Raw genomic sequence first — 11,540 nt, 5'->3', positions numbered from 1 at the left:
TTGTTGTTGCTACTGCTAGAACTCTTTTGGTCTTCTTACTTTTCCAGTTTATGCCCTTGGAGATAATTGTCGTTTGATCCAACGATGTCGCTTTTTCTAGTCGTATTTCTTTTTTTCCGCATGTCTCTTATTCGGTCATTATATTGGGTTTCTTTTATCGTTTTTCCTAATGAATTTTTTGTTTAGGTAGGAAAAAACCAAAAATACCACTCAAAATGGTAAAAATTATTATTTATGCTACTTCACTTAAAAGTAAACAATTGCTATTCAATTAATTAAAAAACAGTGACACTTAATTATTTAGAATGGTATAAATAATAAGCAAGCACAAAATTATAGCAAACCATATACTTTTCTCTTTTCACTAATGATTTTGTCCTTCGTTTTGCTCATTTGAGTTGAGAAGTTGAGTTAAAAAATAAATTCACGTGATTAAAAGCATTGTAACAAAAAAAAGTTGAATTTAAATTTTTGTGAACAAAAACACTGTAAGAAAAACTTGAGTTAATTCGAACTAGTGAAATGAACGGGGCCTTGCGGTTTATTTAAAATTCAGTATTGGGGTAAATTGTAGTTCATTTGTCGTTTGCGATAAGCATTATCGTTTGTAAAAATAGTTGTCGTTTCTGGCACAAGATTTGCTTGTTTATAAACTATATGGTTGTCGTTCATTTCAACCGAACTGGAGAGAAAGGTGAAAAAGAGCGCCGTTTACTAATTTTGACCGTTAGATTCCCTCCTCTCTATATTTTCCCGCAAAGAGTCTCTCTCTCTCTCTCTCTCTCTCTCTGTCTCACTTACTCTCTCTCTCTCTCTCTCTCTACTGCCGTACCGTCTCTCTTCTCCGGCACTTTCCACTTGCGACTTTTCTCGAACAACTTGCCCTTCATTTTTTCTTCGAATACGAGGGTTTAATGGCGAAAGAAACAACATCAACTCGTTGTTGGAACAAGTTTAGGGTAGAATCGGTTTGTGCTCTGTGCTCTCCCCTCTTCGTGAGCTTTGCCACCGGCACTTTGGATGCCGAGAGCTTCAGACGTTCTGTCTCGCATGATCTCCATTTTTTCAATGCCTCCGCTCAAGCGTATGTGCCCTAACTTCTACACCTCCATTCGCTTAATCTTGAGTTAAATTTGTTGATCTTGGAGTAAATTAGAAGCGCATTCCATTATCATTTCGTTTTTCAGATATGAATTGGCGGCGGATTGCGTAGAAAATGACGATGATAAGAAGGCCATAGGTGATTTGAGGAAATCGGCACTCCAGAACTTTCAAATGACCGACTTACTTGCCACAGTATGCTCACCTATGATCTCTACTTTTCTAATATTCAAATCGGCTGGCCAGAATCTTCCATTTGACGATATACTTGCCCAAGTATGTTCATCTTCGCTCTCTCTTTCTCTTCCAAGAAAGCGTCTTTATAGTTTTTTAGATTAGTTTTCTTCTTTGGAAAAAAAAAAAAGAACGAGAATAAAGAGACTTTTCTTTCCCGTCTACTTCTTTGGAAAAAAACTTTGATTCAATTGGTTCCATAACGGAACTTCCATTGCATTGAAAGACACACAAACTTAATTTACTTTAACTAATTTTTCTTTAATCTCAATCGCCATCGTCTCATGGTATTAAATTAGCTTCTTTTAGCTCTCATTATTTGTTTTTTATAATCTTTAATGAAGGTTCTTGGTTTATCAGATTAGTTCTGATTAAGTAAACAAAGAAAGAAAGGAAACAATTTTTTTCAATGCCAGCTATAAATACGCAGGCACTGCGTGGAATTGAAGGCTTGAATGACAGCATTTCTAATGCGACAGTCAAATACAGAGACTTTTTGCTTGCAATTGCGTCTGGAAAAGTTGAAGACATACAAGTTCCCATCAAGATCACAACTCCCTTCGAGAAGACCAAAGTCGCTGCTTATACACTCGGTGTGATCGCTCCTTGTATGAGATTCTATGCCGATGTTTATCGTGAGATACAAGCCCCTATAGATACTCCTGATCCCAGGCCCTATCATGGTTACAAGAAATGGATTGAGAATTATACTTCTCAAGATTTTCTGGTCTGCCCCTTTAAAAATTTGTTTCTTCCTTTACATTTTTACTAGTTGGAGCAAAAATTTCTTTTTGCTTATTATTCTTTATGAGATCAGGCATCAACTATAGAAACTGAAGATTTGCTGGACAAGTTAAGTACTTCTCTGACTGAGGAGGAGCTTAATGAAATAGAGAATCTGTATCACCAAGCTTTGAAGCTCCAAGTAGAATTTTTTGCTGCTCAACCGATTTCTCAGCAAACTGTAGTCCCATTGTCTCGTGCGCAGGAGCTCAAAAATCGAAAGCTTACCATATTTTGCAACTTTGACTTGACATGCTCTGTTGTCCACTCCACTGCCGCACTGGAAGACGCAGCATTCTCCAAATTTCAGCTTGTGAAGAAAACGTGGGACGATCTGTCTGCACAGCACGTTGAAGAAGTTGAAAAATGCTTGAATAATGTCAATTCTGGCATGCTACCAGGGCCAGGTGCTAGGAATAATCATTGGATTTTGTTCTCTATTTATGCTTTGGTTTAGAATTGTTTAAATAACACTCACAATTTTTCAGGTGTATTGTAAACTTTTAAGTTTAATATTTTGCAGAAAAGAAATATGATTATGATGGCTTGCGCAAAAAACTTGAACAAGTTGCAGAAGTTGAGAAAAATGCAAATGCAAGGGTGGAAGAGTCAGGAATATTAAACGGTTTAACCCTAGAAACCATAAAACTTGTTGGCAACCATATTGTTCTTCATGATGGTTGTAGAAGGTTTTTCCAAAAGATTGTTAAAAAAGGAAGATCAATCATTGATGTTCATGTGATTTCTCACTGTTGGTCTAGTCAGCTCATCAGATCAGCTTTTTCTTCAGGTATGCTTCTGAGAACATCTGTACATGTACTTTGGGAAGTAGATGATCTCTATTTGTCGAAATCATTGTGTTCTGTGCATCCTCCAAAATAAAATCTCTTAATGTGAATATGCTTATACTAGAGCTTTGAAATCATTCTTCTTGCGATTACTGTTAGATCGTCCTGCACAGTGGCACACATTATTTGACATGAAAAATATAATTCATTTGTTATTTTGTGGATAAAAATTATTAAATAATTTTGTTCTATCTCCATATGAACAGGTTCAGACGTCCTGAATGTACATTCAAATGAGTTAGCTTATGTTGCGACGGGTGAAATCCTTAAGAAGGTGGAATCTGCACCGGAAAAGCTCCGATCTTTTAATGAAGTCCTAAAAGACCGTAAGAGCGATGTGGGGCACTTGACAGTTTGCATCGGAAGGGATATCAGCGACTTTCTTTGCTTGCTTGAAGCAGATATAGGCATTGTGATCAATCCAAGTCCAAGGCTGACAAAACTTGGTCTTCAGTTTGCTGTCAAATTCGGCCCATTGTTCCCTACCTTGGTAAAGATGCAGAAAGATCTTGCTAAGGACAGTTCCTCTATTTGGAAGCCAAGCCCTGGCACAATTTATGTGGTCTCCTCATGGACTGAAATTGAAGCATTCATCTTTGGCTTGTGAGAACTTTTTCTAGCATTTTGTTTTCTTTTATGATTTGAAAAATCTAGATGGGAATTCTGTCTTAGTCGGTCATATACGGAGTATGCTAGTGGTTGGTAGCTAATTTTACTTGAGCACCATAGATTAGCTCTTATTCTTGTATTCATTATTTTTCTTCTTCAGAGGCTACCAAGAAATAATTCCTTTGTATGCCAATTTTCAGGTTCCTTTGTTCATTGAAAAAAATAATGACAAAAAAGGAATAAGTTTCTCACCTTCTTTCCTACTTTCTTTTGTTTTTCTGCCTCCTATAAAAGAGATACAAGTAAACCAAAAAACTTCAGCTCTTTTTAGCTGCTATTATTATTGCATCTCAACGTCCTGAACTTCGTTAACCAGCTGAAGACTTAGCAGTAAGTTTACGGCACACCTATTAAAAAAAAAAAAAAAGAAGAAAAAGCCTCAAAGGAATCAGCTGCGTCTTTTATTCATTTGGATGATCAATAGGCGTTTTTAGATATTTCGTTATAACATGTATTTGCCATATCTGAAGTCGTTTTTTTTAGCTTTTGTTGTCGTTTTTCTTGGTCACTTTATCCTTTCACGTCTTTCGCGTTTTTAATTGCTTGTGTAGTCGTTAAGTAATCACAGTAATATCGTTCATATAATTGTTGTGGTTTGCTAGATTTTATATGATTTGATATTACTCACTTAATTTACTGCCACTATTTTCTTCGTTATTTTTTTTTATGTATTTCATAGATAAAGTAATAAAATTAAAGCCATTTACTCAGAAAGACGTCTTTTTACCTTTCGCTCTTTGAATTTATCTGCAGAAGATTTGAAGCAAATAATTATTTTTTGTTGGAGATCACGAAATTTGTTTTTGAGACTTGAGCTCATAGCTTTTCAACAAAAAAGTAAAAACAGAAAGGAAAAACGAAGGCGGACTGGAATGAAAAATAGAAATGAAAAAATTTTAAGAATTTCAGAAATTGTCATGATTCCATTTCCATATACGTTCCATCATACCAAACATACGGTTTTGGTCATTTTACTCGTGATGTGGTTCTTTTAGGCTGTTGTGTTTTTCTCTACTGTATTTTTTTCTTTTTTAATTTGTTGTCGCTTTTCTTAAGGTTCCGTTTTGCTCTCCCTGCATGCTCTCCTTTTGTGCATTTTATAGTTAGATGTATCCAACTTTTCATTATAACTAAGAGCATGCTTACTCTAAAAAGGGAAAGGAAGGAGTGATTTACTTACAAAGCGTGTTTATTTACTTACAAAATTGTGATTTCAAATAAGGAAAGAGAAATGTGTTTCCAAATAGGGAAAGGGAGGAGTGATTTCTATCTAATGATGTATTTACTTATAAAATTAGCAATAAAGATTTAGTAAGCCCCGCCCAATATAGGGAATGAGAAAAGAGAATATCAATCTTAGCAAATCCTCCTTGGTATTGATTCATTGTCAAATGGAATGAATTTACTTATCTCTTAATGAATAATTATATAGTCAAAGATTATATAATTGTGTAAAAGGATTTTTGTAATAATTACATTTATAATATTGTTATTCTTAATTTTAATAAACACTAAAAAGGGAATAAGATTATTCTAATTACACCATCTAAGATTCAAATAAACACTTAAAAAGAGTATCAATGGCTTTTAATCCTACTATTTTGATTTTCTTTTTAATCCATTAATTTTCTCATTACATTTCTTTACCGTTTGTAAAGGCTCTAATTACAACTGAATCATAAAAATTAGCCTGTATTGAGTAAGTATCCCAATAAATAAGGACCTAAATAATTCCCATATATTTCCTTGAACAAACAGTACTCATAATCCCCATATATATCCGGTTCTGTAAAAACAACAAAAAAAACAAAAAACAAAAAAGTTAATATCAAAAGGCTTTTTTTTTTTACCGTCCAGATATATATACATATACATACATACATATATATAAATATATATATATATATATATATATATATATATATAGTGTGTGTGTGTGTGTGTGAGGTCCCAAAACAGTATACTCTGGTACACCCCCGAAAACTCTTGTACGATTGCTTCAGTAGTCTCATATCCTTCGAGTAAAAACGAATTAAGCCCCGAGATCAAGAAAACGTAGCCATGGATTTCTGCATGAGAGTGGCAACGCAGTTGATGCTGGACGAGATGAAGAAGGAAGAAGATTCTTCAAAGAACGTGGTGTTGTCTCCATTATCAATAAGCATGGTTCTCAACATGCTCGCTTCTGGGTCTAGTTCTTGGAGATTCTTGGCTACAAAAACGACCATGATCTCAACTCCGATTCTTCAACCATTATGTCTATTTTCGCTCCCTCCTCTGATGAATCTGAATCATCTGATCATCATGATGCTGATCGTGCCCCACAAAACTCCCCAAACGACAACGTAGCGCCTCGTGATCGAATTCATCATCCCATAAATCATCAGTATCAATATAATCCTCCAGCGCCCAATTTGCCTACACAGGTACAAAATTAGAGAATGCCAATGTATAGAGATCCAAATCCTTATGATTATATGCAAGAATATCATGAGTCGTATAATCAACCCATGAATTATCAGTACTACGGGCAGTATTCGAGAATGGCAATGTATAGAGATACAAATCATTATAATTATATAACACAATATGATCATCAGTCATATCAGCCAATGAATTATCGGTACAATTACTGTCCTAGACCAGCGCCGAATTTGTCTACATATGGGAGAACACAGGGACAACATCGGATGATGCCAACGTATTGTGATCCAATTGCGTCTAATTACATGTCGTTTATATCACACGACAGGTTTTTGGGATATTCGGATCAAGAGTTCTCAATTCCCAAGAAAAAGAAGTCAATTAAGAAGAAAGCGCCTGCCTTTAATTTGGTGAACGCTCTTTGGGCTGATCATCGCTTTCCTCTGAATCCTTCTTTCCAAAATATCACCAGTACGATCTACAGAGCGCGAGTAGAAAATGTCGGACTTGGTTAAAGAGGTATCTTTTTTTTTTATTTTTATTTTTAAAATTTTGTACAAGCCCATATGATATTTTTTTTTCACCTTTGTGAACTAGGTTCGTTCAGAAATCTCATATATCTAAGATTTTTGAACTTTTTTTTTTTTTCTTTTCCTTTAACAAACGAACAAGTTTTGTATTATTTGACTCCACAGACCAATATATACATATTACTGCCTTGTTATGTTAACTTTATTTGTACAAGAACTCTTTTACAAGATTTAGGCAAATTAATCAATATTATTGTTACCGCATAATATGAATATTGTGTTGCCAACTTCTCTTTTTCTTAACAAATCTAACAATCATTGATGATCATTTGTACATAACAGGCTGAGAAAGTTAAAAGGGAGGTGAACTCATGGGCTGAGAAGGAGACGAAAGGGCTTATCAAAGAGATCGTGCCACCGGATTTGAAACCATCGCCGCCACTCTGTCTCGCAAACGCATTGTACTTTAAAGGAGACTCGAAAACCCCGTTTGATGCCTCTATGACTAAGCCCGAGGATTTTCACCTTTCTTTACGGAGAAACTACCAAAGTCCCTTTCATGAAAGAACGAAACAAATATTACTGGTATGGAGAATTTGAGGATTTCAACCTTCTACAACTCCGATACGAGACACGAACAAGAAGTTCTCTATGTATACCTTTCTCCCTAAGGAAACACAGGGACTAGAAGATCTTCTCAAGAAGTTCCATTCATTTCCACACATGCGACAGCCTGAGGGGGTTTCATGTCCTCTGGATTCCGAAGATGAAATTTTCATACTCTTTTGAACCAAAAAAAGCTAATGGAAGCGGAAGGATTAACATTGCCTTTCGATCGCGAGGATGCTGATTTTTTGAAGATGGTTTATAGTCCTCAACGTTTTCGTAGATCGCATTCTTCGCAAGGCTTGTATTGAAATTAAGAACAAGGTACTGAGGCTGCTGCAGTTACTGTCGCCATGATGATGTGTGGAGGTCCACCGATGGGGTTCGAGCGTCCAAAACCGAGTTTTGTGGCTGACCATCCTTTCGTGTTCGTGATCATCGAAAACTTTTCTAAGCTTGTTGTTTTCACTGTAGCAGAAGTTAATCCCCTCTTGGATTGAATAGTGCAATCAAATCCTAATGTAATTAAGAAGAAAATGACGGGAAAAAAAAGTACACTTGTTTATTAGTTGAGGTCACTACCTCTAACTATTTCATGTCATTTTCTTAATTAGATAGTGGAAGAGTAATCTATGGCTTATTTTGTTAATTAACTGTGGAAGAGATGTTTTCTGTTTTGTTTGTCAGCTTGAGCGCTTAATTGAGACTCTTATTCTATTATTTCTTCCTGAGGAATATGTTTGTATACGAACTGACAACTCACAATGTCAGCCCTTGTGTTTCATAGCAAAAGTCGGCCCTTATTCTTTATTATTATTATTATTATTATTATTATTATGAGGAAAAGAGTTCTTTTGTATACAAACATTTATGTTTCTTAAATACAATTTCTATATATTTGTTTCAATCATCAATTCAGATGTTTCGGTCATCTTTTTAACGCTTGATTCTTATGAATTTTACTGCGACATTTGAACCAATTCATTCTTTTTTTTTTGTTTGATATAAGAGACGACATTGATTTTTGAGAATAAAAAAAGTAAAGAAAAAAACCACAGACATGAAAGGCAAAATATGATCAAACTATCTTTAAAACAAAAAGAGAAATATGATCAATTATCTACCAATTAATTATTAATTATTTAGTATATTAGTTAACAATTATCAATTATCTCATGTACTCCACATATATTTTTAGAAACATAACCAAACAATTCTTTTTTTCCCTTATAAGTCAAAACAATCTATCAGAATTATTGAGGGGAAAAAAAAAAACAATCTCCATTCAAAACAAATCTCAGAAAAAAAAATCAAACGAATTTGTAGAAATAGTCTCAACACTATTCCAAACAAAACCCATCCCGTGTAGCTTTCATTAAGATTTGAATCTGATGCAGCCTCAGCTGCTTCACCTCCAGCGGCGCCTGTGCAATAGGTCTTTTTGAATCATTTGTTTGCAGCACTTGTAGCCCCATTGGTGACCCTTCCAGTATGAACCCCAAACACTCGTGTGGTTGTTGACCAAAACTTCTTCATACTTGCTTCTAGGAAGTGCCATCTCCTGTAATTAACGACGGAGCGAACTTGTTATATTCTAAATCCCAAGTGGCACAAGTTAAGAGATGCAATTTTTTGGACAGCTTAGAACAGCAGCACAACAAGATGTCGAAAACAGGATAAAACTCACAACGAAACAACGGTAACAAATCGTAATCCATTTTAAGGAAAAGAAAGACCTTAACTATAGTTGGAACGGAAAAGGGGAGAAAATGCTATTGAGTAGAATAAGTTGCAAATAATAAGCAAAGAATGGAGAGTAAATTGTCGACGCAATCAAACCTGTCCCTTAATGATCCCACCAGCACGATCATATTCAACTTCTTTTTCGGTTTGCCCTAGTAAAAGCTCCCTCGGAATTTCTTGCCCAGAAGCCGTGTTGCCATATTTCTCCAAGATCGTGAACTTTTTCTGGGACATCAATTTTTCTTTAATGGCTCTCTAATTCTTGTAAAGCAACTCAGCTTGGGATGGAGCTGCTCGCAATTGAATATCTTGTCACTTCTCAAATGACTCCCACGCATGTATTTTGAGCTGCTTGAACTCCAATCCTTGACCACTGTTTCTGCATTGGTTATCACCCTAAAAGTTGTTAATAAAAAAGGGGGAAAAACAAAACAAGTAAAAGCAAGGGGGCATCCAAGTGATAAAGTTCAAACGCGCTTACTCCATAGAACTTTTCATTTCGTTCTGCATCTGGAAGAGGGTCCTTTTGCATGGATCGAGTTTTGGGATCATAGTGTACAGAGTTAACATCGAGGTTCAGGAGATATTTTGCTGTGTCTTCGCGATTACGCAGATTCCTACAAGCCCAAGGAAAGGGAACATTTATCTTTAAAATACAATTCACAAGTTAAAGAAAATACAATCACATTGGTATACAACCGCACATGCACAACCAAATTACAGTTAACAATATAAAGACGTCGATACAAAAATATCCATAACTGACAGTTCCCGTGCTCCCACCACCTGTCGTATGCACTCGCTTCTCAACCTTATCAAAATCCATTTGTTTGTTCTCATGAACTCTGGCTTCATCCACCCTCAGATCATCATCATCCACCAATTTCTCAAGTTGTTCCTTTTGGTATTGCCTTCGCCCTTCATCCCTTTCTTCATATCTTTCAATAACAAGAGCATAGGCCGACACATCATACCCATTCCAACGATCGTGTTTTCCATCATAGTCAAGCTCAAAAGTCTCTACTTTTTCATCAGGAGCAATATGTTTGTTTGTCCACTTTGCTCCAACTTTGCGGGGTCTTTCTATACAGGACTTTGCATCATGAGTCATGGCTCCACAGCCGAAAACAAGGAATCATTAAACCATTGTTCTCCAATCCACATAACAGATAACAGGGAAAAATTACAGGTATAGGTGATATAAGCTCACATCAGAGTTGGAAACAAATTTCGTAATACAATTACAAACAAATATCACCGTCAAGTTTAACATGTATTGAACTGAGATGATTATGCAATCGAGTAAGAAAGACGAGGAGGAGGAATCGACTTACTTCTCGCATGCACCTTTCCTGTATTTGTCCGCTTGGAAAGTCTTCACACCTATGTCATACGATGATTTGATGCAATTTGAATCTGGTTTCCTCTTCCTTTGATGTTTTAAACTCTGGTAAGCAAAACTAGAACAAAATATTACAACCTGCCAAAAATCATGTACCGGTATGACAGAACAAGTGAGAACAACTACAAACAACAATTTAGACCAAAAAAAAAAAATAAAAATAATAATATAAAAAATAAACTTACAGGTCTATCGGATTCGATACACCACCAAGGTGCAGAGGAGACATAGTGGGGATGTGAGGATTAATCTCTTCTTCCAATTCAATCTGGTCTTTCATCGACTTGAATGCCCCTAAAAAAACCAAATTACACGCGATAAATAAACATAGCAAATAAGGAAAATTAACGCAAAATTACAAATTTCTAACGACAGAAAATCCTAAAATAGAGTTCCAGCGTAAGCAATATATCAATATTCAAGCTAAATACCCAAATTTATGTACTTTCACTCACTGAGCCCTAATTTATGCAATTTCAAAGACATTCAATGTCCAAAACTTGTATGCTTATCATGGAACAGAACAATTCCTTGACCAACTCGAGGGCGAGCTTTCTCTAAGAGAGGGGCAACTGATGCAGCAAAGGTCCTACCTAACATGATGCAGCAAAGGTCTTACCGAACAACTCAGTCCCAACTCACATATGGAATCCAACTCACCCATCACTCATCCATCATATACAACAACTCAACCGAATCCCAGCCAACAAACCATATTCCACTCTTCGTTGGATTCCAACTTGATTGACATCTTTAGTATTGTTTAATTTATCTTGTTATGATTATGTTTGTGTTGTATTTCATAGTTTAGCCTTGTATTCCTATTATAAATAGGTGATGTATTAAGGAATCAATCAATCGATGAATAAACTTTTAAAACCAAGAATCCTTTTGTGTAAAAATTCTCTCTGAGAATTACCTATCTATTCTCCTCTCAAATCCTTTGAGACGTAAGTTAGGACGCACCTAGCAACCCGCTGTGTCATTGGAGGAGATGTTGGTGACTTGCTCTGCTTGCTTGAAGCAGATATAGGCATTGTGCTAAATTCAAGCCAAAACTTAATGATTCCGGGCATCATTTTGAACCCCGTTCATTTCACCAATTCGAGTTTTGTTATAGTAAAAAACTCTCAGAAACAATCACATCTAACTTTTTTACTGCAGTAAAAAGCTCTCATATAAAGTCACATCTCAACTCGA

At 35.7% G+C, this 11,540-nt stretch overlaps 2 protein-coding genes and 1 pseudogene across 2 annotated transcripts; 2 read left to right on the top strand and 1 right to left on the bottom strand.

The window, feature by feature from the left end:
- The first annotated feature begins 914 nt into the window (after positions 1-914).
- LOC21398963 (bifunctional TH2 protein, mitochondrial) lies at positions 915-3,573 on the top strand. Its single transcript, XM_010093514.1, has 6 exons — positions 915-1,084; positions 1,188-1,377; positions 1,766-2,062; positions 2,153-2,525; positions 2,642-2,908; positions 3,173-3,573. Exons 1-6 carry the CDS (start codon positions 915-917, stop codon positions 3,571-3,573), a joined length of 1,698 nt encoding a protein of 565 aa, XP_010091816.1.
- A 2,123-nt stretch (positions 3,574-5,696) lies between these two features.
- On the top strand, positions 5,697-7,695 carry LOC21398962 (serpin-Z10). The gene is given in 5 exon segments (XM_024162646.1): positions 5,697-5,980; positions 6,388-6,469; positions 6,932-7,139; positions 7,479-7,508; positions 7,511-7,695. Coding segments are annotated over 5 exon segments (789 nt in total).
- A 578-nt stretch (positions 7,696-8,273) lies between these two features.
- On the bottom strand, positions 8,274-11,004 carry LOC21398960 (annotated as a pseudogene).
- Positions 11,005-11,540: the final 536 nt, after the last annotated feature.

Source organism: Morus notabilis, unplaced genomic scaffold (assembly GCF_000414095.1).
Source record: "Morus notabilis unplaced genomic scaffold, ASM41409v2 Scaffold602, whole genome shotgun sequence".
Taxonomy (NCBI): Eukaryota; Viridiplantae; Streptophyta; class Magnoliopsida; order Rosales; family Moraceae; genus Morus; species Morus notabilis.
This window is presented reverse-complemented; position numbering and strand designations above follow the sequence as displayed.

Bases quoted from the DNA above. Each gene is read 5' to 3' on its own strand.
- LOC21398963 (XM_010093514.1), top strand. From the start codon at position 915: ATGGCGAAAGAAACAACATCAACTCGTTGTTGGAACAAGTTTAGGGTA. The intron at 1,378-1,765 runs GTATGTTCATCT...ATAAATACGCAG, and splicing joins TTGACGATATACTTGCCCAA to GCACTGCGTGGAATTGAAGG. The intron at 2,526-2,641 runs GTGCTAGGAATA...AATATTTTGCAG, and splicing joins TGGCATGCTACCAGGGCCAG to AAAAGAAATATGATTATGAT.